The 26,095-nt window shown below is 55.1% G+C and overlaps 1 protein-coding gene across 2 annotated transcripts in view; it reads right to left on the minus strand.

The window, feature by feature from the left end:
• Positions 1-26,095, minus strand: part of CDH23 (cadherin related 23) — a 223,917-nt gene that overhangs the window by 56,067 nt on the left and 141,755 nt on the right. For both annotated transcript variants that reach the window (XM_026071045.1, XM_026071044.1), the window contains exons 13-26: positions 20,825-20,889; positions 20,040-20,277; positions 19,248-19,353; positions 18,132-18,259; positions 13,242-13,314; positions 12,297-12,413; positions 11,192-11,304; positions 8,541-8,648; positions 6,438-6,627; positions 5,430-5,575; positions 4,881-5,100; positions 3,388-3,540; positions 2,079-2,192; positions 708-856 (exon numbers count right to left, since the gene is read on the minus strand). In XM_026071045.1, coding sequence (XP_025926830.1) covers positions 708-856; positions 2,079-2,192; positions 3,388-3,540; positions 4,881-5,100; positions 5,430-5,575; positions 6,438-6,627; positions 8,541-8,648; positions 11,192-11,304; positions 12,297-12,413; positions 13,242-13,314; positions 18,132-18,259; positions 19,248-19,353; positions 20,040-20,277; positions 20,825-20,889 — 1,920 coding nt within the window. The remainder of the gene's footprint in view (positions 1-707; positions 857-2,078; positions 2,193-3,387; positions 3,541-4,880; positions 5,101-5,429; positions 5,576-6,437; positions 6,628-8,540; positions 8,649-11,191; positions 11,305-12,296; positions 12,414-13,241; positions 13,315-18,131; positions 18,260-19,247; positions 19,354-20,039; positions 20,278-20,824; positions 20,890-26,095) is intronic.

Consider the following 26,095-nt stretch of genomic DNA (forward strand, 5'->3'; position numbering starts at 1 on the left):
CCCGGCACCGGCCGCCCCGGGACGCAAGGCGCACACGGCTCCTACCGAAGCGGCCAAACCTTTGTGGCGGCAGGTGAAAGGCTCCTTTCTTCTCGCTGCGATGACTCACTGTGCCGGCGGGAGCGCGGGACAAAGCCGCCGCTCTCCCCGCGCCAGGAGAGGCATTCAAGGCGCCGGGCGCCTTCCCAGTGCGCTCGGCAAAGGGCCTTTGGTGCGCGCTCCAGCCAGGCTGCCGGTGCGAAGCGAAGCTGGAAGCCCTGGGCGGCGGAGTGAATGCCGGCATTCATGCAGCGCTCACTGAGCCATTCAGCCCTGCTGATGGCTCGCTCAAAGGGGAACAAGAATGAGAACAAGAGCCCAAGCTCTTTTTCTCACTCCGTTTTCCCCCTCTCAGAGCTCCTTTGCATGTGCCCTCGCGCTCCCCCTTGAAAACCGCGCTCTGTCCTCTCCCGGCCCCATCCCCCCTGGGGAGAGAGGAGCGGCAGGACGGCTGCCAGCATCCCCGGCGGAGCAGCTCTGCTCGGGGGCCTCCTTCCTCCCCGCGGAAAGCGCGGCTTTACACCCGGCTGCAGAGGAAACCCCGGCTGCTGCTGCACTGGGCCTAGCTGGCACCACGGTGCAGCGGCAGCGCACCGAGACCGCGGGAGGCGACCTCCCGCCCCGCTTCGCCCGCCAAAGGGACCCCGGCGAAAGAGAGCGCCACGTGCCTGCACGATGCTGCTGGCCGCCGGGATGTCCTCCGGCACGCTGACTTCGTAGCTGCTCTGAAGGAAGATGGGCCGGTTGTCATTGACATCCAGGACGGTGATGTACACGGTGGCAGTCCCGGTCCGCCTGTTCCCGGTGGGGCCGTTGTCTGCACGGGAGAGAAAGCAGAGGGGAGGTTGTGTTTAGTCACCTCCATCTCCTGTGGGCACAGCCGGGGCAAATGGTGCCCCTCCATCTAACCTCTCCTTGGATAAAAGCTGCCTGTTTCACCACAAGAGAGCCGCAGGCAAGGTGTTCCCAGCCCTAATTTAGGCCATTGCCCCAAGGACAGCCAACAGACTCTTAAAAAAAATGTGGTCCCTCACGTGATGCAACCAAGACATCACCAAGCAGAGAGCAACCACTAAAAATAATAGGATTAAAATTTCCGAAGTAATGACCTCAGGCCCTGCAGAGAGGCAGTGAGGGGCTCTGCTCAGCTGCGGCCTGCTGCTGGCAAACAGCCAAAGCCCCAACCAGCTCTCTGCAGGCCAACTCAGCGCACGGCCACTCGCCCCAGAGCACAGCACGAGTGGTTGATGTTCAGTGTAAGGACGTGGCAGCGCAGCTCTTGCTTTTGCCACAAAGACGGAGAAACAGGAAGCACATATTATTGGTTTTGCTTTTTCAAACATGCCCTGATGCAAATTAAGATGAAACCCCTCAAACTGGAGCCTATGGGGTCTGGCGGCTGGGAAAGCACCGGCATGCTGATTCCCATCTGATGGGCAGGACAGGCCCATCGCCACTTCAGATCTGGTCCTGAAGATGCAGCTGGCACAGTGCCCACCGCTTTCCCTGGTGGGGTCAGCTCCCTCCGGGCACCTCTGTGCCCCCAGGGAGCCTGACCCAGCCACTTATTTCTCCTTTCAAAATGAACCTCCAAGTCTTCTGCAAACAAGCGCATCATTATAAGGCTCTAGGGATGATGGCCAAGATGCGTTGGCATGTCAACCCGTTGCCCATGCCAGGTGCCTCTGGATTAATTGGCAGTCACTGGCATGGCATTAGGGGAATGATCCTGCTGCACCAGTGGTGCACAGAGGAGGCTCCCGTGGGACAGGGCAGACCCTCTCGGGGAAAGGGCTGTCCTTCTCGCCTCCTCCAAGGCAACAGGAAGGCACAGGGCTGAACCAGCCCGTGGGGAGAATTTATTGTCTGCAACAGTCATGGTGGAACCGAGACATATTAAGGCATGTGGGTTGTGAAATGCTAACACTAAACGCAGGCTCTGGTTTATAGTGTGCTTCAAAAGTCACCGCTTCTCTGCTGTGCCTCGCAGGCAGCTCAGCGTGGCAGCAGTCCCCCAAAGAGCGCAGGAGAATCCTCACCGATGGCCTCCAGGATCAGCGTGTAGGACGCCGTTGTCTCCCTGTCGAGACTCACGACTGTCCTGACCACCCCGTCTCGGAAGCCGACGCTGAATTTGCCATCCTGGTTCCCACCTGCAGAGAAGGACAAGGACAAGTCTACTCATCGCCAGCATGTACTGTCTCCACGGCAAAGCAAGCCGGCCTCCAAGCTCGAGGGCGACCAGCTCATCCCATGAGCGTGAAGAAGCACCACTGCATCTCCCCATCCCACGTGTCCAGATGCAGGGGCAAAGCCCCCGCGCTGCAGGGGATGCTGTAATTGGGTGCTGCTTGTGGCCCCGGCAGGTAAATCACAGGCGCTCAGCCCAGCGGCGCTCCCTGGCAGAAACGAGGCATTTTGCACATTTCTAAGCCCGACAAGTTTCGCAGGGAGCGGCCATATCTCCTCTCAGGCGAAGCCTCCCTGGCACAAAAGCAGACAGACCACCTTCTCTGCGCCTCACCAAATACCGCGTCGGCCTCACCGCGCAGGCAAGGAGAGCCGATTATGGGAAAAGCTGAATCACATGAAAGACACATCATTTCCTGGATGCTTTGGCAGAAAACGGGGGTAATTTCTTCTTGCGGCCTGCGGCGTCCGTGGGCGAACACGCACCTTTTCTCTGGCGGGGGAGGCCGGAGGGGCCATGAGCTCAAACACGGGGCTGCTGTCGTGAGAAGGGCGGCTCGCCCGTGACACTGCTGCTCTTCCTGAGGGCTAAATGCCACACGGGCACTTTGCAAGTCAAAGCGCGACGAGGGGGATCCCCTGCCCTCCCGCCGCAGGTGTGCAGCGCTGCGGCACGAGCCGGCCGCTTGGCCCAGGGGGGATTTCTGCCTGCCTGCTGCTCACCCCGGGCAAACACCCGCCCTCGGCACCAGTGAACCCATTGCCACATGCTTTTTTCTGCAGGAGGCGCCAGGACATTTACATCTCTGCACTTGGGGAGCTCAGAATCCTTTCCACAGCCAGGTTCCCTCCTGCTGAGGACCCACACGCTCGTGTTAGGGAGGCATGAACTGCCAACGCCTCCGTCAACCAGGTGAAGCATAGGCGATGCTCAGCCCCAAACAGTTTTGTAAGGCGTCATAGGAAAACACATGCAAATCAGCCTGGCGAAACACCGGCAGAGTGAAAAGGCCTGCCGGCAGGCTGATCTGCATGAGCTTTACCCATGCTGCTTTACAGCCGGAGTTTGGAGACGCACTGGCACGGAGCGGCGCTGCCCGCTGCGCCTGCTCTAACAGCCCCGCTGTGCAAAACCGGGGGTTCGGAGGGACTTTGTACCCGTGATGAAGTAGCTGAGCTCAGCGTTCAGTCCAATGTCGGCATCCGTGCAGTTGAGCCGGACCACCTTGAAATCCCGGGCCACGTCTTCGGGCAGTGACACGTTGTAGACGGCTGGGAAGAAGGTGGGGTTCTCATCGTTCACGTCCAGAACTGAAACAGAGAGCAGATGTGAGTGTCCCCCCAGGGTTGCCCGTCCTTCCAGAAACGCCTGGCTGACACCATGGGGCTCTCAGAAACATCCTCCTGCTGCTCTGAGCTTCCCAGCGAATCCTCTGCTCGCTGTTACCTGCTATCCATGTGGGCGTCATGCCTGGAGACCAACCATAAGGACTGGTCCCCAAGGCTGTAGATGGCATTTGGTTGCCTCTGATGCATACAGCTCACACACAACATCCAAAAAAACCCCACCTAACTGTCACAAGTAAAACCTATAGAGCTCTCATTTACATGGGGCTTAAATATGAGATCAGTAATTCCTGGTGTATGGCAGATGGCGCTGGCGTTACAGGACAAGGTACTTCTTTTTTCAGGCACAGGCCTGAGGAAGATTCAGGGTCATTTCACTTCCAGTGTTTATCCTAGATGCTAGGTTCATGCAAAGCCAGTAAACAGAATTACATCCAATTAAAGATAGGCCACATAATAAGGGTCCAGCTCTGAAATTAGGATCGCGCGAGCTGCCCAGATGCAAATTACATGCTGAAGGAAAAGTCTGGGTAAAAAGGCAGGCCAAGAAGAGCAGAAATACTGGAGAGGCGGCAATGGAGGAAACCAGGCACAGAATTCATGGTCCCTACCAAGACCACGGTGCTTTCCCCATCTCTGTGCTACGCTCGCACTCTTAGCAAGCTGACCCCCATCTTGCCAAGACATGAAGCGCATGAGCACGGCAGTGCAACGGGCTGCCCTTCCTACTCTCCGTGGCACACAAGAACAGACGTGATGGGTCACACCATACATCCATCTGACTTGTCTCCTATATTAACTAGGAACTCAGAATGTGTAGGAAGGGACAGGACAACTCGTGGAGAAGTTGTCCATGAAACAGCACCATAGAGAGACAGTYTCCAGCTGATAAAGACCGGACAACCCTGCTTCCAGCAGCTGGGGCTTTCAGACTTGCTTGGCCAGAGCTGCAGGTGGACTGCTGACTTTAACAGCCACTTTTCCCATGTGCATTTTCCTAATCCCTCCACCTTGCCCTGGAGCAATGAGTTAAAAACACATGGTGTGAAAAAGTAGCTCCTTTGGTTTCATCCCTCTCCTTGGTACTTTTGAAGTCCTTCTTTCTTGGGTACTGAGAGCTCAGTAATCATTCCCTCTTCATCATCTCCACCTCGCCCATGGTACCACATCTCCCTCCCAGCCACCCTCTCCAAACAGATGGGTTCCTATCACCCATTCCTCTTCCTGGAGTGAAGCAGCCGCCCCTTGGGACTGCAGAGGGCTCTGTGGGCTGGCAGGACTTTGTGGAGAGCTTGCACACCCACCTTTGACAGTTAGGGTGCTGGTGGAGCTTTTCGAGGGCACGCCGGCATCGCTGGCCACCACGCGGAGGTAGTACTCGGAGATCCTCTCCCTGTCCAGCACGGTGGTAGAGCTGATGAGCCCACTGCTGCTGTTGATGAGGAAGTCCATGCGGGGCATGCCCACCTGCATGCGGTAGGTCACCTGCCCATTTGGACCCTCGTCCAGGTCAATGGCTACTACCTGGTGGAGAAAGCAGAGGGAAGGGATGAGCTCAGGGCAGGCAGACTTCACCGGCAGCCAAGCCCAGGTCTCATCTCCTTGCTACCAAAAATTGTACAGTATGAGCACTTCTTTGTCCCCAAAGATACTGGGTTGAGCAAAGCTGCCTCCAGGTGTCCCTCTGGCCAGCAACATGCATGACGCAAGGACAGGGGCTGAAGCAGGCTAGGAGGAATGGTTTCTCAGGCAAAGGGGCTCCTTTTCCAGAAGGGCATCAGCCCTGGGCAGCGACCACGGCAACACCAGCACCACGTCCACCGCAGGGACATGCTGGTGGGGGCCACGCTCACCTGGAAGACGGAAGAGCCCACAGGAAGGCCCTCGGCGATCTCGGCGACGAAGGGCAGGTTCTGGAAAGTGGGGTCATTGTCGTTCAGGTCCAGCAGGTTGACGAAGACCGTGGCGCTGCTGGTAGCTCGTAAGGGTGGCCTCCCGCCTGCAGAGTCCAGGAACACGGCAGGGTTTTGACGTTAATGCCCTGAGCCGTTTCCACCCCCAGGGAGCAGGGCAGCATGGGGCTGGCCCCATCGAGGTGTCAACCCGGCTGCGCTGCCCTGGCTAGCTTTAATCTCTCTCTCTCTCTTATTTTTTTAAGATTTCCTAAGACAATATATTTAGAGAAAAACATATTTTTTCACTGTGTCCCAAGGACTAGTTTGTCCTATGTCCTGTGTTAAACATTCCCGTCTCCATGCTGCAAACCCTGCGACCTACACACAGCCCGAGCGAGAGTCTCTATCAAAACATGCTGCTCACACACAAAGGCCACTTGGTTTGTTTTCGAACTGCAAAATGCAAAGAATTGTCTCCTTAGCGAAGACAATTTTGAGGGTGAGTTTCCACCTTCTAATCTCATTTGTCTGGGCTGGTAAAGAAACCCTCAAGCTCTTATTTTGAGTCTCTCTGTTTTGTTTTAGCAGAAGGTTTCAACCTTCTCTCATTTTTTCCTCAAAAACATCTTTAGAAATGATGCTCAAAACAGGAAAAAGAAACATTTCACCTTGTCTTAAGAAAGAAATCAAACTGGGAAGAAATTACGCTTAATATGTAAAAAGCCACCAGCAAGGGAAAGCAGAGGGTGAGAAGGGAAACACTTGCATAACCTGAACCACAAGGTTTTCTAGACCAGCCCAGATATGTCAGAGCAGCGACGGCACACGCTAACGCGTGAGAAACGCTAACACCCCAGCCCAGCGGGCGAGAAGTCAGAGGAACGAGCCACCGACACGGGCACAGCTCGCGCATCCGGGGAGGAAAGGAACCGCGGGCAAGCGGAGCGGGCCCGGAGGGGCGCTTACAGTCTGTGACCGACACCACGATCTTGCGCATGAGCTCCGCTTCCTGGGGGTTGGGGTTCTCGCGGTCCAGCACGACGCCGGTGGTGCGAATCTTCCCCGTGGTGCTGTTGAGGCTGTAGAACTTGTTGGGGGGCCGGATGCTGTAGACCACGGTGCCGTTCTCCGCCAGGTCCGGGTCCACGGCCACCACCTGTGCGGACACAACACAAAGGTCAATGGGACTGGGACAACAACCAGCAAAAATTAAAGCCAAGCTACAGGAAGGAAAACTGGAAGCCTGTGAGCAATGCCACAGAAGGACCTGAGGCTCCCATGGTGCACAGCCATGTAGATTCACTGGTGTCTAATAACAGAGTTGAGCTCATGTGATGGGCTTTCCCACTGCGGGGCAGGAAGAAGTTCTCTTTCCTCCATCCAGCTGCCTAGTTTCATGAGACTTGCACACATTTTGTTTTTCACCGAAACTGGCCAGCAAACCCAGAAGGTGCCGGCGTGGAAAGAGATGCAAACACGCAGCAGTCCCACAAGGCTTGCTTTCTCTTTTTACATAAAGCCAGCTAGAAAATAAGCACTCTAAAGAAAAATAACATAAATGAAGCAAAGAGGCATGCTAAGAAACTTGTGCTGCCGCTTAGAAAATGTCGAAAATAATTCATTTTAGGAATTCTTCTTCATACCAGGCATTTAGTGTTTTATTTTTCTCCCTATGACATTTTTAATTGCAGGAGACATCTACATTAAAAAAAAAAAAAGGAATTTATTACACTTGCAACTTCTATGGCTCCTGCTGCTTGTCCCTCAGCTGAATTTCTATGGCACTGATGACATAATAATTATTTTCCCAGCAACTAATTGCGATGTCAAAGACAAGATGACTTCAAGTGGGCAATAAGCAGCAGGACTGGTGACATGTGGAAGAGAGAAAAACCGTGTCGCATGCAAAACAGATGTCCCCATTTGGGGAGAAAACGGAGGAGGAAGAGGGACCGGCTGGCCTGAGCTGTTCTTGCAGGGGCTTCCTCCATCTCCTGCTCCCTGCCCAGGGGCCAAGGCTTTGCTACGAGACCTTCCTTTGCCTCTCCACTTCTCTTATTTTTTAGTCTTCCCCATTCAATGATTTTTGTGGATTCTCTTTGCTTTTCGCCTCATTTATCTTCTGTTCCAGGCCCCTCCGGGCCACTGGACCATTTTGCAAGTCCAAAACAAGAGCCCAGCCCTTGCTGTCCAAAACCTCTTCATAATAAAGCAGGTCCCAGCAGGCCCGCAGTCCTGGATGGTCTGTGGCCAGCTGCGCTCTGCCTGACGGGCCAAGCCTTTTCCCGGGATGGCCCTGGGAACCTCCCTGAGTGGAGGGTCAGGCAAAGGCAGTGGTAGCCAGCACGTGACCGAATGCGACCGCCAGCATTTTGGTGTGGAAAAAAAGCATCTGCGAGGGCGGAGGAGTTTGCATGTAGAAACACACGCTATTGCTAACGAACACCAAAATCCCTTAATGGAGCAGGGAATTTACGGCAGAGCAGCCGTGGAGCTGCCAGCCCCGCTCAGACATCCACCCACTTCGCTGCCCGCTCGCCCAGCAGACGGGCAGGACGGTGCCTGGCCGCAGCTAATAACCATTTAACATCGGGGCGACTGACGCGCGAGACAAGCAAACAGTGGGATCACTGCGCTCGGGGCAGCGGTGTTTAATTGATTCATGGTCCTTTCGACAAAAGGGCTGTTTAACTCCGTGACTTACAGCCCAAAGATTTCCTGCTTTTGGGCACGGCAGTGTCGCCGGATTAAAGGAAGAGACTTTTAGAGTAACTGCTGCCCATGCCAGGCCAAACGCAGCAAAAGCCATGGAAATGAGCCTGGCAGGAGCCTGCCCGTCCTGGGAGAGCGCTGGGGTGCCTGCTGGCAGGGAAACGCGGTCACCCTGGCCGGAGGCTCAGCAGCGGGCCCACGTGGAGGCAACTGGCGGTACAACAGTGTCCCAAAACCCAGCAGGCTCCTCCAAGCGACAGCAAGCCTTCGTTTGAACAGCCCCTCTGAAAACAAACCCTGCGTTAAACTGGTTTCTTTGCCTTTCCCAGTTTGCAGACTGTGTCCCTGTGCACGTACCGTGGTGACATCTGAGTTGGGGGGAGTCATTTCCACCAGGTTAATGAAGTACGGCTCATCTTTCCATGTGGGATAATTATCATTGATGTCCAGCAGCGTGATGTTCACCTGCAAGGAAGAAAACAAGGAAAACCACCGCTGTGAACATCAACTCAGCTGCCTGCAAGGCGGCGAGAGTGCTCCGATCATCAGAGCCGGAGGGCTACGGGCTGACGGACGCCAGCAGCGGTGCCTCTGCCTTTCCTCTGAAGCCACATCACCAACAGGGTGCCGGGATCATGTGAAGCGTCTACTGCTCGATGCCCAAGATCTCCCCAAAGGGATACAGGGGTTGCAGGGTGGGTCACCTTGTCGAGGCCAATGTAACCAACAGGCTGCTCACTGTAAAAGCTTTAAGGCTGCTAACCACGTTTCCAAACACTGCCTGAGGAGCACAAGTGTGCATGGCTCTTTGGAGACGTAGCATGGGACGTGGAACTTATCACAGACATTAACGCCTCCCACTTATCCCTGTATTTGCAGAGGGAAAGGAGCTGCGCTCGGGCTCCCTTTGCTCCGGGGATGCTGCGCAGCTCTTCGCGGTCCTTCAGACAAACCAGGCTGAAATGCTGGTGCCACCCTGTGGCAGAAGAGGTGAATTTGGAGACTGCAGTCCCCAGGGATGTGCACGGTGCTGATTCTCAAGCCCAGCTACCAGGGTGGCCTCCGGGCAAGGTCAGCGACCCACCTGTACCCCGAGCACCCCAGGGGCTTATCCACCACGCGAGGACATAAAGCATGGGTTATCATGAACCACGGCTGCAGCGCTGCCTTGTGGCACTGGAGATGGGAAAGACCTCAGGAGGACTATTGCCTGGAGCAGGTTTGCTCTTTTTCATGCTCTCAGTCCCAGTTTAACACCCAAGCTTATACCATAGGCCCTGTCTTATCTCAGACAACTGCAGAGTAGGTTGGCTTTTTTCAGAGCATGTCTTCACCCTGGGGACCCCATGGAGGGACACCTTTGCTCTCCCACAATGCCGCCCATGGACAGAAGGGTCCCTTGCACCCCAAGCAAGTGATTTGACCACTGGCTTCTGGCTCCCTCTCTCTGTCCTGGCGTGATCAGAAGTCTACCCGGTACCCAAGCAAAAGTTAGAACTGTGAAGGAAAGGCTTTTTCCAATAGCAATTCATTTCACTGAAAGCATTCCTTGTCTGCTCTCCTAGACATGCAAATGCCAGTACCTCTGCTCTCCAAAGCAATCATAAGTATCCTATTTACAGGACACAAAACACGGTTAGTTGAAGCCCAGGTATATACATGTCCTACAGGGACCTTGCAAAGCCCCCGAGACCTGGACCCTTATTCCCGGTTCAAAAGTTAATATAGGGAATGGCTCTGAGTCCCAAGTATATATTCCTGCTAGTGACAGCAGGCAAACTTTTAATCAGCCACCAACTTCCCATCAGGTTTTAAGGTTTTTTAACTACAGATACTTTCTAGGAAGCATTATGTAGGCTTCCTCCCCCAGCTGCAATCTCTGTTGCAGGGAACTTTTTTCCTCCTTTTAACAAAGGTTTTAGGAGAACATCCTCTCATCTGGAGCCCCAAAGGGAACCCAGCATCTTCCAGACTGTACCGCTTTGCCAGCCAGGGCTGTAATGTGTCTCTGGGAGATTCAATAGGAAGCTTCTAGTTTCCTGCTAGGATATATACACCTCCCTATGGCCCTCGGCACTGGTGACAATTATTTCAGTGAACTCTTCAGCACAACCGCAGTATTTCTCTGCATTGCTCTGTTGTCTGGGACATCTCTTCTGCAATCAAACCAAAGATCCCAGGAGAAAGAGAACCCAAATGCTATGATATGTTCAAACTGTCACGGTGCCATGAGCAGCGAGAGATTGATCCTTGGCTTCTGACTTACTTTTATTTCCAAAGACTCTGACAAACCCTTTGCAAAGCTCTTTCAAACGTCAGGTGGAACGTAAGATCTGTAAAAGACAGGTACCTCTTTCCCGAGGTCTGTGAAGGGCAAGGCAAACGTATTGCCAGAAGGTTTAAATCTGCTGTACAATGGCCTCCGCCTCCACTGGAACTTTCTGAGGAGCCCAGGAATCAAAAGTAGGTTGGAAACCCTTGATCCAGGCAATATTTGAATAGCAGTCATCAGGAATAACTAAGCACTCCTGCAGGTCTCCAACTAAGCACTTTCTCAAGAGGCATTAACAAAGGGAACCTTGCAGTGGGTGGAATAGGTACATGTTCCCATGTGTGCACACCGAGACGGACACAGAAGGCACTGGAAGATCAAGTGGCTCCGGGGTGAATGGGTTGTCAGGAGAGGCAGCCTGATTTCCAGTTTTAAGCACCCTACTCGTGTCTGGACAGTCATTCTGCAAGGGCCATGAACAGAGGTGGAGACAGCCCCAAGGGCAGATACCACCATATAGTCTTTACTTGCACTCACAACCAAAACTAAACGCTGTTAGTAAATGCAGCTGAATTCTTTGGTAGCTGAGTGCCTCAGATGAAAACCAGCTGAAGGCTGAAGCGGGCTGACACCAGAGCTCACACTACCAGTACCAGTCCCAGAATCGCTCTCCTTGCCAACCACCACCACGAGGAAACCCTAGGTCCAGCTAGAAAGGAGGAGAGCATACACTCACCATAGCAATGCCGGTCTTCTGGTGATGGCCCACGCCTCCATCCACTGCCCGGACAATGAGGATATATTCAGATTTGGCCTCTCGGTCCAGCAAAGAAGTTGTTGTGATTTCCCCTGCAGCCCCAGGAAAACGAGAGGGAACAGAGATGTCATAGGGTGACTTCCCATCCAAGGCATGGGGAACAGGAACATGTGTGAAAAAAGGGACACTCGAAAAGGGAGAGTGGATCCTTCACAAATGGACCCCTTCTTCCAATTGAGTTGCAAACAGATGGCTGGGATTTCCTGGCACATCCCTGAACTGAATACCTCTGCACTACTCTTCCTAAGGGCAAATCGACACACCCGGGGTTTGCAGGGAGCCGCTTCCAGAAAACCTGTTAGACCACCGCGATGATGATGTCAAGCTCAGTGGAGGGAACAAACTGGTCCCATCCTTGGTGCTGACAGTGCCACAAGACCACGGACCCCACCGCACTTCATTAGGGATTGTCCTTCCCATCGCCTCCAGTGTCGGCTGCACTTGGCTAATGAAACTGTCCCATCTTCCTCCCCTGGCCCTTTGCTCCCTCCTCTCCTTCTCCTGCCACTGAAAGGTGATGAACGTGGACTGTGCCTCACTACAGAGGGACTTGGATGGGATGTGAAGAGCTCACCCACAAAGTGATCGGAGGGGCAAAATTAATCTCGGTAAAAGAAATTTGTAAGGTTAAAGGTCTTCTTAAAATATATTTGCTCCCAAACTTTTGTGGCACCGATTAATTCACAGGCTGAAAGAATTAATCATAGGAAAAATTTTTAAGTGTGCATGTGTCGTAATGATGGATCTGTCCTGTCCACAAAATTGCATCCAATTAAGCACACCTTTACAGGGCAGGTTCAGCTGCCCTGGATCGGCAACGCGCACAGATAGCACTGAACTTCTCAAAGGCCCTGGGACACACAGATGCCTCCTTCCTTCCTTTCCAAGGCATCAGCGCGTAGCTTAACCTGGGGATGCCAGGTGGGCAAAAGGAGTTCTTTGCTTTCAAGCAAAGACCGGAAGACCGGAGAGGGACCGAGAGAGCAACTGAAAGGGGAACAGCCAGACTGAGCGCGGTGGCTACCGGAGCGAGCGTTGATCCGAAAATGAGAGGACCCTTCCAGCGAGTAGATAATTGACTCCTGCCCGTATTCCCTGGAGCGGTCCATATCGGTGGCATTCAGAAACAGCACCGTAGCTCCTGGTGGGGAGACGGAAACGCGGGGTGGGCAGAGGCAGGAGCACGTGGCCCCAGGCCACCCCGGGAGCCCACTTGCAGGAGCAGGACCCGTGCTGCCTCTCCCCACCGAGCCGCTCCTGCTGCAGCTCTGCGCCCAGCCCCAACGCGCCATGGGGCCTAGGACCCCAGACTGGGGCACCGAATCCCACCGGCATTTGAAGCCTGGCGTGCTACTTGCATTTTGATGCTAAATTTGGGAAAATCAGGAGCAGCAAGCCAGGCTGGGTGTGTAAGCGTTATAGCTACCAGCTTGTTTGTGACCGGAGAGCTTTTTGCGACAGCTTTGTGCCGCTCCGCATCGGCAGCCACGGAGCTGGCAGGGTGCAACAGCCGCTGCTTGGCAGAGAGCCGGCCGGCACGGCCAAGCACCCCAGAGGGAGCTGCGAGCTGCACTAGCCTCTTTCCCTCCGACGTGACCCTTGAGGTCAGGTGTTACTGCTCAAGCTGAGCACCCCTTCGACACCTTACCCCAATTCCCATCCACATACTCCGATACAGCCAGGCTCCCTGGGTTATTTGCGCTGTTACAGCAGCACGCGCAGAGAAGGGCTCGAGCGTTACGCACATGCACTATATCTACGTGCAAATTATCTATGCGCTGAAACCAGGGCGCATAGGCAAAAGGCACTTGCTCTTTCTCTTGCCATTCTCAGCCTTGTTTCCTAGGAGGTTATGAACTCTGCCAGGTCTTTGGGCTTTCCTCCTCATTTCCCCAAAAAGCTGTCAGCTAAACCACTATGGCTGTAAGATCCCCAACCTGGAGAAACAGCAAGGGCGCATTTCCCATACCTGCCATAATGTCCTCCACGACGGTTATGACGTAGGATGGCTTGCTGAACGTGGGTGGGTTGTCGTTTTCATCCTGAAGCAAAGAAAAGTTCAAGATGTTGGTTTGGAAAAGACAAAATGATTGAACAGCTGCCAAACACTGCTATGGGCTGGGGACACTCCTGGCCCTCTGTGCCTCAAGACAGCAGCGAGGGGGAAGGTGGCCTGAGGGTTAAGGCACAGGGGAGGAGGAACCAGAGGTCTGAGCACAGACTATCACCATCCAAGAAAGCCAGAAAACAACCCCTCCATCTCCTGCCTCCAGGTCCTGCTCAGCACAAGCCCGTGGCAGAAAGCACAGGCACGCCAACCGCACATCCCTTGGGCTGAGCTGGTTCGGCTCCTCGCACCACACGGATACCAGGCACCGGCAAAGCCCAGCACAGCCGCCCCACGTCCGTGTCTCCCCACCATGGCCAGCAACGAGGAGCAGGCATTTTGCAAAGTGGCCAGCTCTGCCAGCATCAGTGCTAGCAGGGAGCCTGCCTCCAGCAAGGAGACTTCTTGGTCTACCACTTTTGACCTGAATGTTGGCCACTCCGAGCTGCTCGAACGGTGCAAAGCGACTGAAGCAGAAAGGACAGTCTGGTCACAAATGCCTTTGCCGGCTGCACCCTTCAGCTGCAGAGAGACAACAGCAGGGCCTCTCCTCCCGGTCACCCCTCTGGGCTTGTGCCTGCCCCAGCAAAGAGGTTAGCAGGGGGTCTCCAGGGCTCTGCTGAGCACTGCAGCTCTGGGAAAGCAGCAGCTTTTCTCTCTTGTTTTTTCTCTGACTTCTTTTAGGAACAGGTACAGGGGACTGGGTGAGGGACTGAGGCACAGAGTGGCCTCCTGCGATTTAACCATGTTCAATTCAAGTAGAGCTGAGGAAACCCTGCTGCTTCCTCCCTACTATTTGCTAGGAAGCACGTTATGGGCTGTTCCCTCCACCGCAGAGCTCCAGAAAGACACAAACACTGCCATAAGCAAAGCAGTGTCCAGGATAAACCTGCTCCTTCCTCTTAGAGCTGCACATGGATGGCGTATTCCTATGGGTCACACCAGTCTAACAGACTGGTGTGAGTTATGCCCCCTGCGGTCAAAGCATCAGGCAGAGCAAAGGTGGCTTTTCCCTACCTGAGGCTCTGTTCTTCTCCTCCCTTGCGGATGAAAAGATGTTTCATTTCTTTTAAATACAAGTGGAGCCAGCTAGCTGGCACTGCAGGAGAAGCAGTGGAAATTGCATTGCCCCCAAGTGCTAGAGCACATGCCGACTAAGTAAACCATTACAAAGACAGGCTTTTTTCACCCACTTGTGTTTAGCTGTAGGAATTTTATGGGTATTTGCAGGGGGCGCAGGTACAGCATTTTCCGAGGGGAAGCTGGTTTGCATATCAGTCCCCCCCAAGCTTGTCTCTGCCACAGACTATGGCAGTCCTGGTGAAACCAGTCAGGAGCAATTGCTTGGAACATTCCTCAAAACGGATTTAGGGACCAGTTTAAAGCTCACCCAGATGGGCTTTAAACGCTGTTTAAATAATGTTAAGAATCAGCCTTAAATGAACCAAACTCAATAGCCTTCAGAGGGAAGGATGGAGCTGCCAGAACATTAAAACAGTGTTATGGACTTTGCCATTTTCTTGGGGCTGCTCCAGAGATGTCTTCTACCTAGAGACTGCTGATGGACTCGCAGGCTCAGCTGCTCCTGCTGCCACTGAACTCGATATCTGAGGCAATTTCACGTGCCAACGATGCCCATCGTACTGTAATTAAATTGCCATCCTCTGCTGTCTTTGCCGGAAGCAGGTGGTCTTTAATCAGCCTTTGCATCACTCGGCTTTCCACCGCGGCTTCCTCGGATGGTAATGAGGAAATTGCCTGCTGCCCGTGCGCCGTCCATCTTCACAGAGCGCGGCTGTTAGCTGGGTCAGGGTGATCGCCCGAGGGCCGGTGGTCCAGGCTGGATGGACGCAAGCCAGAACAGAAGCTGTGCTGCTACATTAGCGGCCTGAGTTAATAAGCCGGTGCCAGCACCTCCACGGCCCGGTAAGCCGGCTTTTGGGGAGGCACGGCCTAGACGTCTGGCCAGCTCCCCATCTGGACAGAGCTGGACCACACCTGCCTACAGGGCGTTCTTCGAGAAATAAATCCCCCCTTCAAGGAAAGCGAACTCCAAAGCTTTCCACCACACCCCAGCTGCTGTCAGCAGTGGGATCCAACGCACATTCTATTGATGAGGGCATCCAGCTAGCAGCATCAGCCTCCAAGTTCATCACCTCTGGCTTGCTGGCTTCTGCAAGAACAGCTTAGCGTGGTCTCCAGCTCCATAACCCTCCTCCCCAAAGGTTGGACCTATGCCCTCAGGCTAAGAGAGCATCCTGCTATCCTCAGAGGTATTGGGGGGCTGGTAGTCACTGACATGCACCCTAACTGCGCCCACCCCTTTACTCCACCCTTGCATACACCAAAAGTTGCTGGCTCATCGCAGCAAACAGCATCAGCAACAAGGCACGAGGCAGAAACGTATTAGTGGAGATATTTCCTCGGATCCTAGCGTCACGCTCACTATTAGTTCTAATTCAGCGGCTCCCTCTACAAAAGCTTATTGTCCCCTAATGGGAAATCTACAAGGCGAGTTTGGCTTTATTAAAAACCAACAACCAAAGGAGGAAAAAAAATTACTGCCCTCCAATGCTTGCTCTTGTGCTGCCTCTCCACATCTTTTTCCTGAAGCGCCATTGCGAAACACTTCCTCCTCCTCATTTTCTTCCTCTCAGGTTTTTTATTTTTTTTGTTCTTTTCCTGTTGAGAGAAAATCTCTTTGGTTGAGAGTGGAGAATGTGACAGCTACTTAAGAACCACCAGCATACAAAACCAACCACCAGGAGATGACCTTTTCAAGAGTGGTCTTTAGACAGATGTGATTATACTGTCTGAATAACAGCGTGGAAGGGACCTATTTAGTCATTGCTAAACCCCTCTTGTCTTGCCTTATTCCCCACTCTCCCGAGCATTTCGGGGACTGCCTGGTCCTGGAGCTGGAGGAGAGGTGGGCGCGTGGGATGTGGTTCCCATCCTACAGCAGCGCTCACTTCATCTTCTGGCTCGCAGACTGACACGACTGCCAGCCCGGCTTAGATCAGATCACAGCGAGACTGACGGGTTATCAAGCAAACTGTCTCCATCACCGATACCTCCCTCCAGCCTTGCTCCAGCCACAGTGTTCCTCAAAGCGACGATCTGATCTAATCTTCCTGAGTGACAGAGAGATGCTTTACCTCTCCCAGCAGCAACCCCCTTCTTGAGGGGGTTCGCACCTGCGCCAGCGTGCGAAACGTGCAGCGAAGCACGCGGCCTGGCCGGCGCAGCCTGCGATTGATCCGGGGACTGATAATTTCTGACACCGAAAGTGCTAATGTGCATTTGATATTCATGTCAGCCTCAGCGCTGTTTGCTTTCAGGCACCTGCAGGTCTTGGAGGGGGCGATGGAGAGGGAGGAAGAGGAGAAGATCCTCCACTAATCCTCTCCAACTCTGCAGCGCTGGAAACAAATAAAGTCGTTCTCCTGTCAGGTAGCTGCTTCCTTCGCCAGCCACTTTGATCCCCACGTGCTGCAAGTCGCTGGTGGGGTCTCCCGGGGCTGGCTGTCACGTTGGAGAGCAGAAGAAGGACGACACCGCTCTTTGTGGAGAGCACCTGGAGCGTCCACCAACGCCAGAGCCGCATCAGTGGAAATCAGTCTTCGCTGCGCTCTGCCAGACCTCTCCCTTCTGCGCCCGAGCTGCACGCAGCGCCGCTGGCTACGGGCGTCGGGAGCCTCGCAGCCGGCTCGCAGGCACAGGGATGACAGCTAAAGAGCTTCCTGCGAGCCGAGAGAGGGGTTCACCAGGCGCTGAATAAACCTCCCCAGTCGAAAGCAAGGGTGGAGGGAGCCCCAAGAGGGAAAGCGCACACCGCGGACGGCAGTGCGGTCCGACTCCGAGCAATCTCAGCAACCCTCTGCTTCGGCCCCTCCTCCGGGGAAATGCCGAGCAGAGTTTGAAGGGGGAATCTAAGTGGCCGGACTTGCTTCTCCAAACAAATGGCTCTTTTGCCAGGGGTCGCTCCGCCTGTCCCGCAGCTCCCACCGAGAACGGCTTGCAGGCTGCATCTCCTCAGCCGCAGGGGGCGGCTGGCTGCCAGCCCTTTGCTCCCAGGCTCCCGAGAGCCTGCTACCATCCCACACCAGGCTGAGGTCCAGCAAGGTGCCACCTCCCTTTGGCGCAGCCGGGGAGGGCTGAGGACATTTGATGAATAGCAAAAAAAAAAAAAAAAAAAAAAAATCACGTCTGACAGGGAAAGGAAAGTTATTTTGAAGCTGCTTCTAGGAGGGAATTCCAAATGCAGCACAGAGAAAAGCACATCCACGAGACTGTCACGCGCATACCCATGCATCCATATGAATAGACGCATATGTAATTACAGTCTGCAGGTACACGTCCACGTGGTGGGGTAGTCCTGCTGGATTACCGAGGCATTAATCACACTACCACAGAGGAACAGACTAAAGGAGGAATATCCCAACAGGATCGCAGAGGGCCAGCTGAGGTTGTGCCACCGGTTCAGGGCACAGCTGCAGGCAAGTCCTTTGGACTCAGCTGTGCCTCATGTTACACACATGCAAAGCAGGGGCAGGACAACCATCACCGGGCCCCAGACCCACTCCAGGACATGCTGGAGGAGAGGCGCTATGGAAGTGCAAAGGGCGATGCTGACTGCCTACGGAGGACCAGCACCAAGTACGCAGGCTCAAGCTGAGCAAAACCAGCTGGCACTCGCCCTGGGCCGACCGCCGGTGGTGCCACATGGGCACGGACGGGTGCCATACTTACAAAGACCTCGATGGTGACGGGGACGGTGCTGTTGAGCGGTGGGTTGCCGGCATCCTTGGCCATCACAGTCAGGTAAATGACGCCATTGGAGATCTGCTCGTAGTCGAGAGGGTGATTCACGCTGATCACTGAAAGGGCATAAAGCGCTGTGGTCAGTGGTACTGGCAAGAGGTCCCCGGCCTGCCAATTCACACGCCACGTTGGGTATCCACACACCAAGTAGGCCAGTGGGCAGGCTCAGGGGACAGCCTGCTCGCACAGCCCATACATCTCCTGCTAACACAGTGGGGCTCCACTTTGCTCTGAGCTCCTTGCACACGCAGGCACAAGCTGGAGTGAGCCGTATCCGTGTTTTCTGTGGGCCTGAGTCACCCGAGCTCCCAGCACTTCTGTTAGCATGGGATGCCTGGGGAAGCATGCTGGCTCTCAGCCTGTCTCATTAAAAGCTGCATTTCTCAGCAGAAGGGCATCATGTCCCACCAAGAGTTCTCAAAGCCAGGGGAATCGGGAAGAGCCGCGGGACTCGGATACTGGCCCTCATGCACATAGGGGGACAGACCTGCAGAGGGTGAGCTGCTCGGCTCTACGGGGAAACGAGGCTCTTGGAAATAAACCTAAGTGGGTAGCTAAAAGCTCCCTAAATCCGTAACCATTCTGGAAACCTCATCTTCTGCCCTGGATAGCAAGCGACAGGATAGCAGCAGGGAAAAGTACAGTCCAGCCTCCTCCTCCTGTATGCTGACTGCCTGCAAAGTCCCCTTCTCTTCCCAAGCACACACCCTTCCTTTTAGCTACAGCTGTTGTCACGCAAGGTAAGGGACTGAGGTAATGTGTCTGCAGAAATTACCATCTCCTAGCTGAAAGTGCAAGTTGCCACATCTCACAGCCCCGCAGCGGCTCAGGTTGAGCCATTTTACGCGGTGTTGCAAAGGACCTGAAGGACCACATCTCCAGTAAGGTCACTACAAGCGGAGGAGCTGCAATAGCCGTTTCTTAAAATCTGCTGCCGTGATTGCTTGCAATTGCGTGAGCGGAGCCTGAGTGACTGCTACTCTCCCAGGGCTGTGCTGCTTTCAAGGCACGGGCACCAGGCCCCCAGCAGCTGGCATCCCTTACCTCCGTACCCCTCCGACACGGTGATGTCGAAATAGTCCCGGAAAGCAGACGCCTGCACGATGCTGTAAGTGATCTGGTTATTTGGAGGGGAGTCTTCATCAGATGCCTAGAGCGAAAGCGGAAGGAAGAAAAGAGCTGCACATAAACACAGAAGCTGTGCCTGGGAAATGCCATGGGAGAGAGCCGAGGGAAGGGAAGGTGCATGCTGGTCCAAGGAAAGAGGAAGAGCACAGGAGGAACATGCATTCAGTCATCAGTGGACGTTTCTAACCCTTCTCTCCACTCTGCAAGGCTTTGGTCAGGTGCACCCCAAAATCAGCTGTAACAAACCCAGTGTGTCCCCAAAACAGCTGTAACAAGCCCAGCTGGGGCCTCCGGTGAGCAGCCTGCAGCAGAAAGGCAGCGATGGGGCCCTGGGCATTACCTGAGGGTTTATGACAAATTTTTCCCCTTCCTTCCCTTGCAGTTGCCTCAGGTAAGGTTTCCTTTCCCACTCCGAACTGCCCTGGTGGAGCCACAGGCAGCAGGACCCCAAGGGCTTGCAAACCAGCCTCTCCTCCCACCCCACACCGAGAAAGGACTCTGTCAGCGACACCCAAAGCACCACCCCTTGGGACCTGCCCGCTTCATTAAGCAGAGCACAGCGATAACGAGGCAGTGCCCGTGCCCTGGAAGAAGCATCAGACCTAGAGACACCTCATAGGCATGGCTGGAGATGGAGGAGGAGGAGGAGACACCCAWCTCCCAAAGGGCCCTGATGGAGGGAGCCGGGGAGCCGCTCTGGTCCCTCACCCGGAGCCGGAGCACCTGGGCGACGGAGGGCTCGTTCTCCCGCAGCGCCCCCAGGTAGGCCTCCTTCTGGAAGGTGGGCACGTTGTCGTTGACGTCAAGGACATTGATCCGCACGCGCCCCGCCGTCTCCTCCCCGCCGCCGTCCCGGGCGATGACAGTCAGGGTGTAGCGCTGCGTGGCCTCGAAGTCCAGCCGCGCAATCAGTACGATCACGCCGGTGTCTTTGTCCAGCGAGAAGCTGAGGGATTGAAGAGAAGGAAACCCCCACCAAAGATCACAAGCTGGTCAGATCACAAGATCCGACTTCTGTAGAAATCTCAGCTCTGACGGCTGTGATGGAGCTATGATGGAGACTTGTTAACATCACTTTTGAAATCAACACTTGCTTTTGGCCTGATTTTGTCTTTGGCCACACGCTGAAGTCACCAGCTCTCATTCATCCCTTGGGCAGAGAGCATCACCGCCAGCCTGGCATATTGAAGCCTGTCCCCATGCAACTTGGGGGGTGAGACAGACACAGCCACCTCCCTCTGCCCAGCTGGCTGAAGCTGGGAGCACCCAAGCCACAGGAAAAAAAAAAGAATATAACGAGGGATTAAAAAAAAAAAAAGGCACCAAAGGAAAAACAGAATCAAAGATTTTAATAAGGGGTTAGCTTTCCCATGAGGTATCTCAAAGGTAGGACATAACAAATACCCCTAATTTTCCATGTGAGTGACTCCTTGGTAAGCTTAGAAGGGGATTTTGAAGAACCAAAGTTATCTTGGTGGTTCTGCCACACTTACCGGTCAGGATCATCACTGAAGAAATAACTGACTTTTCCATACGTGCCCACATCGTTGTCAGTTGCCTAAAAAACAAAAACCAAAACCACCAAACAAATCAATAAACAAAAATGCTTACGGAAACCTTGCAGTATACACACTACTGAATCCTTCGCAGTTGACACAAATCTTAATTTACCTTCTTGCCTAGATGGGGTTCGTGCCTTTAGCCGACGGCATCTTTGCATCATGCTGCACGAGACCCGGCCGGGCTGCCGCCGGCACAACCTGCTTGCAAAGCCCGGTCCAAGGGTGCAAACCCATCGCTTCTCCTGCCCTCCCTCTTGGCCTCTCTACATACTCATTAGCAGGCTTAGCACCGGCGCAGACGTCGCTAGCTGCTATTTGTCACCGGAGCTACCCGGAGCAGCATCTCRCTTCCCCCTACTTTGGTGGTAGGACACCACACGCCTGCTGATGTTCACCGACACGCCGAGCTCATCTGGGAAGCACCCGGGCAATAAAGCAACAYGCACAACATCCCTCGGGAGCCTGGGCACTGGGCTGGCTCTCGGCGGAGGTGCCTCCTGCGGCGGGAGCCGATGCACGGACGCGGCTCCAGGCCGCTGTGGATGCGGCAGGCTGGTCATGGCTGGGCAACGGTCCTCTTCTGCGCACGGTGCACGAAAGGCATCTCGTGTCAGYGCTGGATGAGCAAGCCAAGATTTATGTGTGTTTTAAAGTCTTTCCTCTAATGAATATATAAAATATGCATGAGCGGCGGCAGGGAAAAGGACCAGAAAATTTTATTTTTTAGATGAGGAAAGTGGAATAAAAGCCCCCARATATCCTTTTTTCCCCCAGTATATTTTCTAAATTGAGTCCTGTCCAGATTACTTAGACACTAACAGGCCCCTGGAAAGGCAGGGTCAAAGACACATTTTATGTCCAGATACYATCAAAAGGCTGTATTTTAGGCCTGGCACAGACCACAACCCCGCTCCCGAAACCTGCCTGATTTATCTTCGGCCTTGATTACCCTTGAGAGCAGAACAGGAGCTTGAGCACGTCACCGSGGGCCAAACCCGCTCTGCCCCGCGCCCAGCTCACCTGCCGCACCGCGGGCTGCAAGGGGGGCGGACGGAGAGGGGAGCAGGGGCGAAAACTAGCCGGGGAGAATTAATTTCCTCCTCAAACGCCTCCCCAGCCCGGGTGGCGAATTCTTCATGCTTTATACCAGCCGCGCGGTGCCCTGCCAGAGCCGACCTTTCTGGCCTGCCATACATTTTGCTGATTTTCCTCTCAACTACCTGATTTACTTTTTCGGTGCRCTGTGATTGCATCCCATAAAAACAAATAAAGCTGCCAAAAGAGACCCTGCCGGTCTCTGCGAGCACCTCCGAGGAAACCAGCAACACGCGCTGCTCCGGAGAAGCAGCCCTGCTCCTTTCCCTGTGCAACCTGAAGCTGGAGTCACTGCAGAAAGCAAAGGGCTGGAAATCGAGATCGTAAAGAGGCCTTTCCCCAGGCAAAGCTGAACTCCCCAGCGTGCACCCGCAGCTGTTCGTTTCCACCACGTCCCTGTTTTCCAGCAGCCAGGAGCACAGGTGAGCTGCCTGCTCGCTGTTGTTTTCACCCTCTCTGTCTCTGGGGACTAGCTGCTCACGGTGTTTCCAAACTTTTATATTGGACTAGCATTTCCCCTGCTTGGCCGCTGCCCAATTCCTTGCTCGTTCTGCTGCAAAGTTGGAACGCAAATGAAATATCTGTTATTTAAGAGCTAACAGAGCGCAAAACGTGCTTTCCCCTTCCAAATCTCCCCCTACACAAAACACTTAGCCCACGGAAAAAAAAAATCTTACAACCTCTCTGAATAACTGCAGCCCGACCGGCTGAGCGCTACGCCTGGGAAATAAAGAGTGATCATGGCAAGGCGCTGCTTGCAGAGCTCTTCAGCTGAAGATGGGAGCACGGGCCTGTGCAGGACGGATAGGTGTCCTTAACTTGCTGAGCAGGCACGGCTTTACGGTGCGTTGCAAGGCGGCAGGTCGAGGTCAGTGCGGTCAGGCAGCAGCCCAAGCGGGCTCCCAGAAGAAGGGCTGGTGGAGCAATGGGGGAGAAGCACCACGGGGCTTTTGCCGACCATGGCATGGGGTCCAGAGCCTCTCAGAGCCAGGGCTGGTCCTGCAGGTCCACCTCGCAGCCCACGAGCTGGGTGCCAGCCCACGTGGGGTCGGGAAGCCCAGMCAGTTCCAACTTGCAACACGCAACTCCGCACCGTTTTCAGCAGGCCTTCCCTGAGCCAAGGGGCATCTCTCCGTCTGCCGTACCCAGGCTTTTCGTCTCGCCTGAGCCGTTCGCTGCATGTGCGCTGCCTCTTCCRGCTATTTTCTCCACCGCCGGCAATGTCTGGCATGTTCCCCTGCTCCTGTCATGATCTTTAGACGTATTATATTAATTAATGCCTTGCCTTGCGGGCGACTCCCATCAGAAGCACACATCAGCTGGCAGCTGCTTAGGTGAGAAAGCAGCGGAGCCAGGCGCAAAGCTTCTGCCATCCAACCTGCCAGTCAAGTCGCAGCATCGGCTGGCACGAGCGGGGCCTCAACTTCCTAACTAGGAGTTTTCCCAGGCGTCCTCGCTGCCGTACGCAGCCTTTCCAAAYGAGCAGCACTGACCGTGGCCTGCCATGGAAGAGCCCGCCGGCACTGATGGATGAATGGGACGTATTTGGGACGTCACCCGTGCCCACTGCCACTGTTAACCCCTAGGGCCCTCCGAGTCTTAAACATTTGGTGCAACAGCACAGAGACCAGAACAGCATTTTCCGTACACCCGGACCGGCTGGCGACGAGACAGTGATTTACAAGAGACCTGGCAGTGCCACGGAGCGCGGGCAGAACTAATTCCCTTCATTGGGCCCGTACGACTGCGCTTGTAAGTGCTTATTGCAGTGACGGACAACGCTGGGGAAGTGCAATTTCCTTCTGCCGAGAAAAAAAATGCAGGGGAGAAGGAAGGTTAAAGGAAGGTTAGCGCGGAGCCGCACTGCACGGAAGGCAGAGGAGCTCGGAAGCACAGCCCGGACACGGCCCRATCCCACCGCAGCCCAGCGCAACCGACCAGCCGGCACCCGCGCTGCCGAGAAAGCACYGTCGGCAACGTGCATGGCTGGCTGCCTCCCTTCTGAAGAAACATCTGCTTCCTTCCCCAGCATCTCCACACCCTTCAGCAGCCAAAGCCGGAGGGCCGGCAGATCGCCTGCAGCTCTCAGCGGTGACGCGGGACCAGCCGAGGCTTCGGGGCCCAGCAGGACGGCTGGACCGCTCTCCAGGAGCCACGACACCAGGCAGCCTAACGCTGCCCCTCACACCAGCTCGCCGGCGGGCTCCCTGGAACCGATTTACACCCGGCAGGTGGGCTTTCCTGCTAACCAAGGGACCGCACCGCCACGAACATCGTGGACGCAGCACACGGCAGCGATGCAGGTCGCTTCTGCGGCAGGGAGCACGAGAAAAGCAAAACCACACACGCTCAGCRTATTTGATTCCGGTCCCATACTCATTTCTTTTTAATTCTAAGGGTAAAAAAAGATACCCAGCGCCACCAGAGCCCCTCCGAGCGCTTTGCAAAGCCATCCTGAGGACTGACAAGGGCAAGGCACAAGCCGCGGGCAGGATATTCGGAGGCAGTCAGTTTGCACAGCCTTCCCCAGTCCTGGGCGTCAGCTGCTTGCAGCGGCTCTGCCCCTCTCCGAGCGGCCCCGTTCGGCGCGTCGCCGCCGGGCGGACACCCGTGGCAGGGGAAGGGAAGCAGCTGGGCGGAAGATACCAGGGGCTCCATGGCAAGAAGCAATCACACGGTTTTACGGCTGTGCATCTCCTGTCCGGAATATTAAAATGGGATTTGCCCACTGGAGCCTGCAAAGGTCAGCACGAAAACACGGGTCCCCATCTGTACTTTTAYGAGCTGTCACCAGCGCAGCCCGTTTCTACAAAACACATTCGCATAGCTAAACTCTGGAAGAGGCCCAGGAAGAGAAAGCCTGGATAACCCCAAGGATTAATTTACTGAGCTACAGCGCAGCGAGCAAGCGCGCTCGCACGCCACCACGCCACTGCGCCGCACGTCCCATGAATCACGCGGGAGGACTGGCACGAAGGCGGCGAGCCCGACTGCCCCGGTGGCACCCGCACACCCTGCCCCCTGCACGCAATTTTATGCCGATGCGCGAGCACCGCTCACGCGTTCCCACCAAACCTGCCCAGGCACCTGCAGCTCCCGTCCCTGCACGCACGCAGGCGGCGCAGCCCCCCCCGTCCCTCCCGCAAGCGCAAGCATTTTGCAAGGCTGCCTTTATTTTTTATCTTTGGGGCTATGAACGCCCTTCGTGCCCGTGCTTCCCCAGCGGCCGACTGCCCCTCCACGGCAGCGCGAGGCTTGCAACCCGGCGCGGGCGCGAGCGCGGCCGGCTGCTCTCGCCCTGCTCCGAGCCGCAAGCGGGAGCCGGCGAGCAGTTCTGCTCGCGTGCGCAAATCTGCAGAAAAGGGCATGTCGCACAATTTGTTCAGGAAACAATAGCAATGTTTGACATGTCATAAGGATTGATGGAGCAGAAATCTACATGGGAGAATTCATTTTTAAACAGCTCCACGGAGCCCCGGCGCTTCGCCGGTAATGGTTTCGACATTCATCATCCGCCGAGCCCCACTGAATGACTCCTTAAACTACACGAGATTAACTCTACTCACAGCAGCTTCGGGGAGGCTCCGGAGGATGAGCAGGGAAGTGTTTAAAGAGACACGAGCCTTTTACGCAAACCACGGAGAAGGCAGCGACATCCCTTTCCGAGACCAGCCCAGTCCCGGCGGCTCTGCCGAACACCCGCAGCACTGGCACGCATCGCTCATCCCTCCCAGCCTCCTCCCCGTGGCCAAGGGCCTCCAGCTTCTCTGTTACGGCCTTCATCCCTTTTTGCACTTAAATTTCAGCGGCGGCTGGGAGGCAACGCTTTGCCGCGCTGGCCGTTTCTGAGGGCGCGATGGGATCTCTCCCCCCACCCCTCCGCGGGGCCGGTGGCTCCCATAGCGGCTGGATCTGCCCCGCGAGCCGTTAAGCAGAGACGTGCGGCAGGGAGGCCCCAGCTGCGTGGTGGAGCTGCAGGAGACTGATGGAGGTCCAAGAAATGCAGTGCGCCCTCCAGATCTGCTGGACAGGGGGAGAGGAAATCACTGCCTGGGGACCTCGCCTGGAGAGGGAAAAGCCCGCGCCAAGGTACGTCTCTCCTCCGGT

Source organism: Apteryx rowi, unplaced genomic scaffold (genome assembly GCF_003343035.1).
Source record: "Apteryx rowi isolate R43461 unplaced genomic scaffold, aptRow1 scaffold_320, whole genome shotgun sequence".
NCBI lineage: Eukaryota > Metazoa > Chordata > Aves > Apterygiformes > Apterygidae > Apteryx > Apteryx rowi.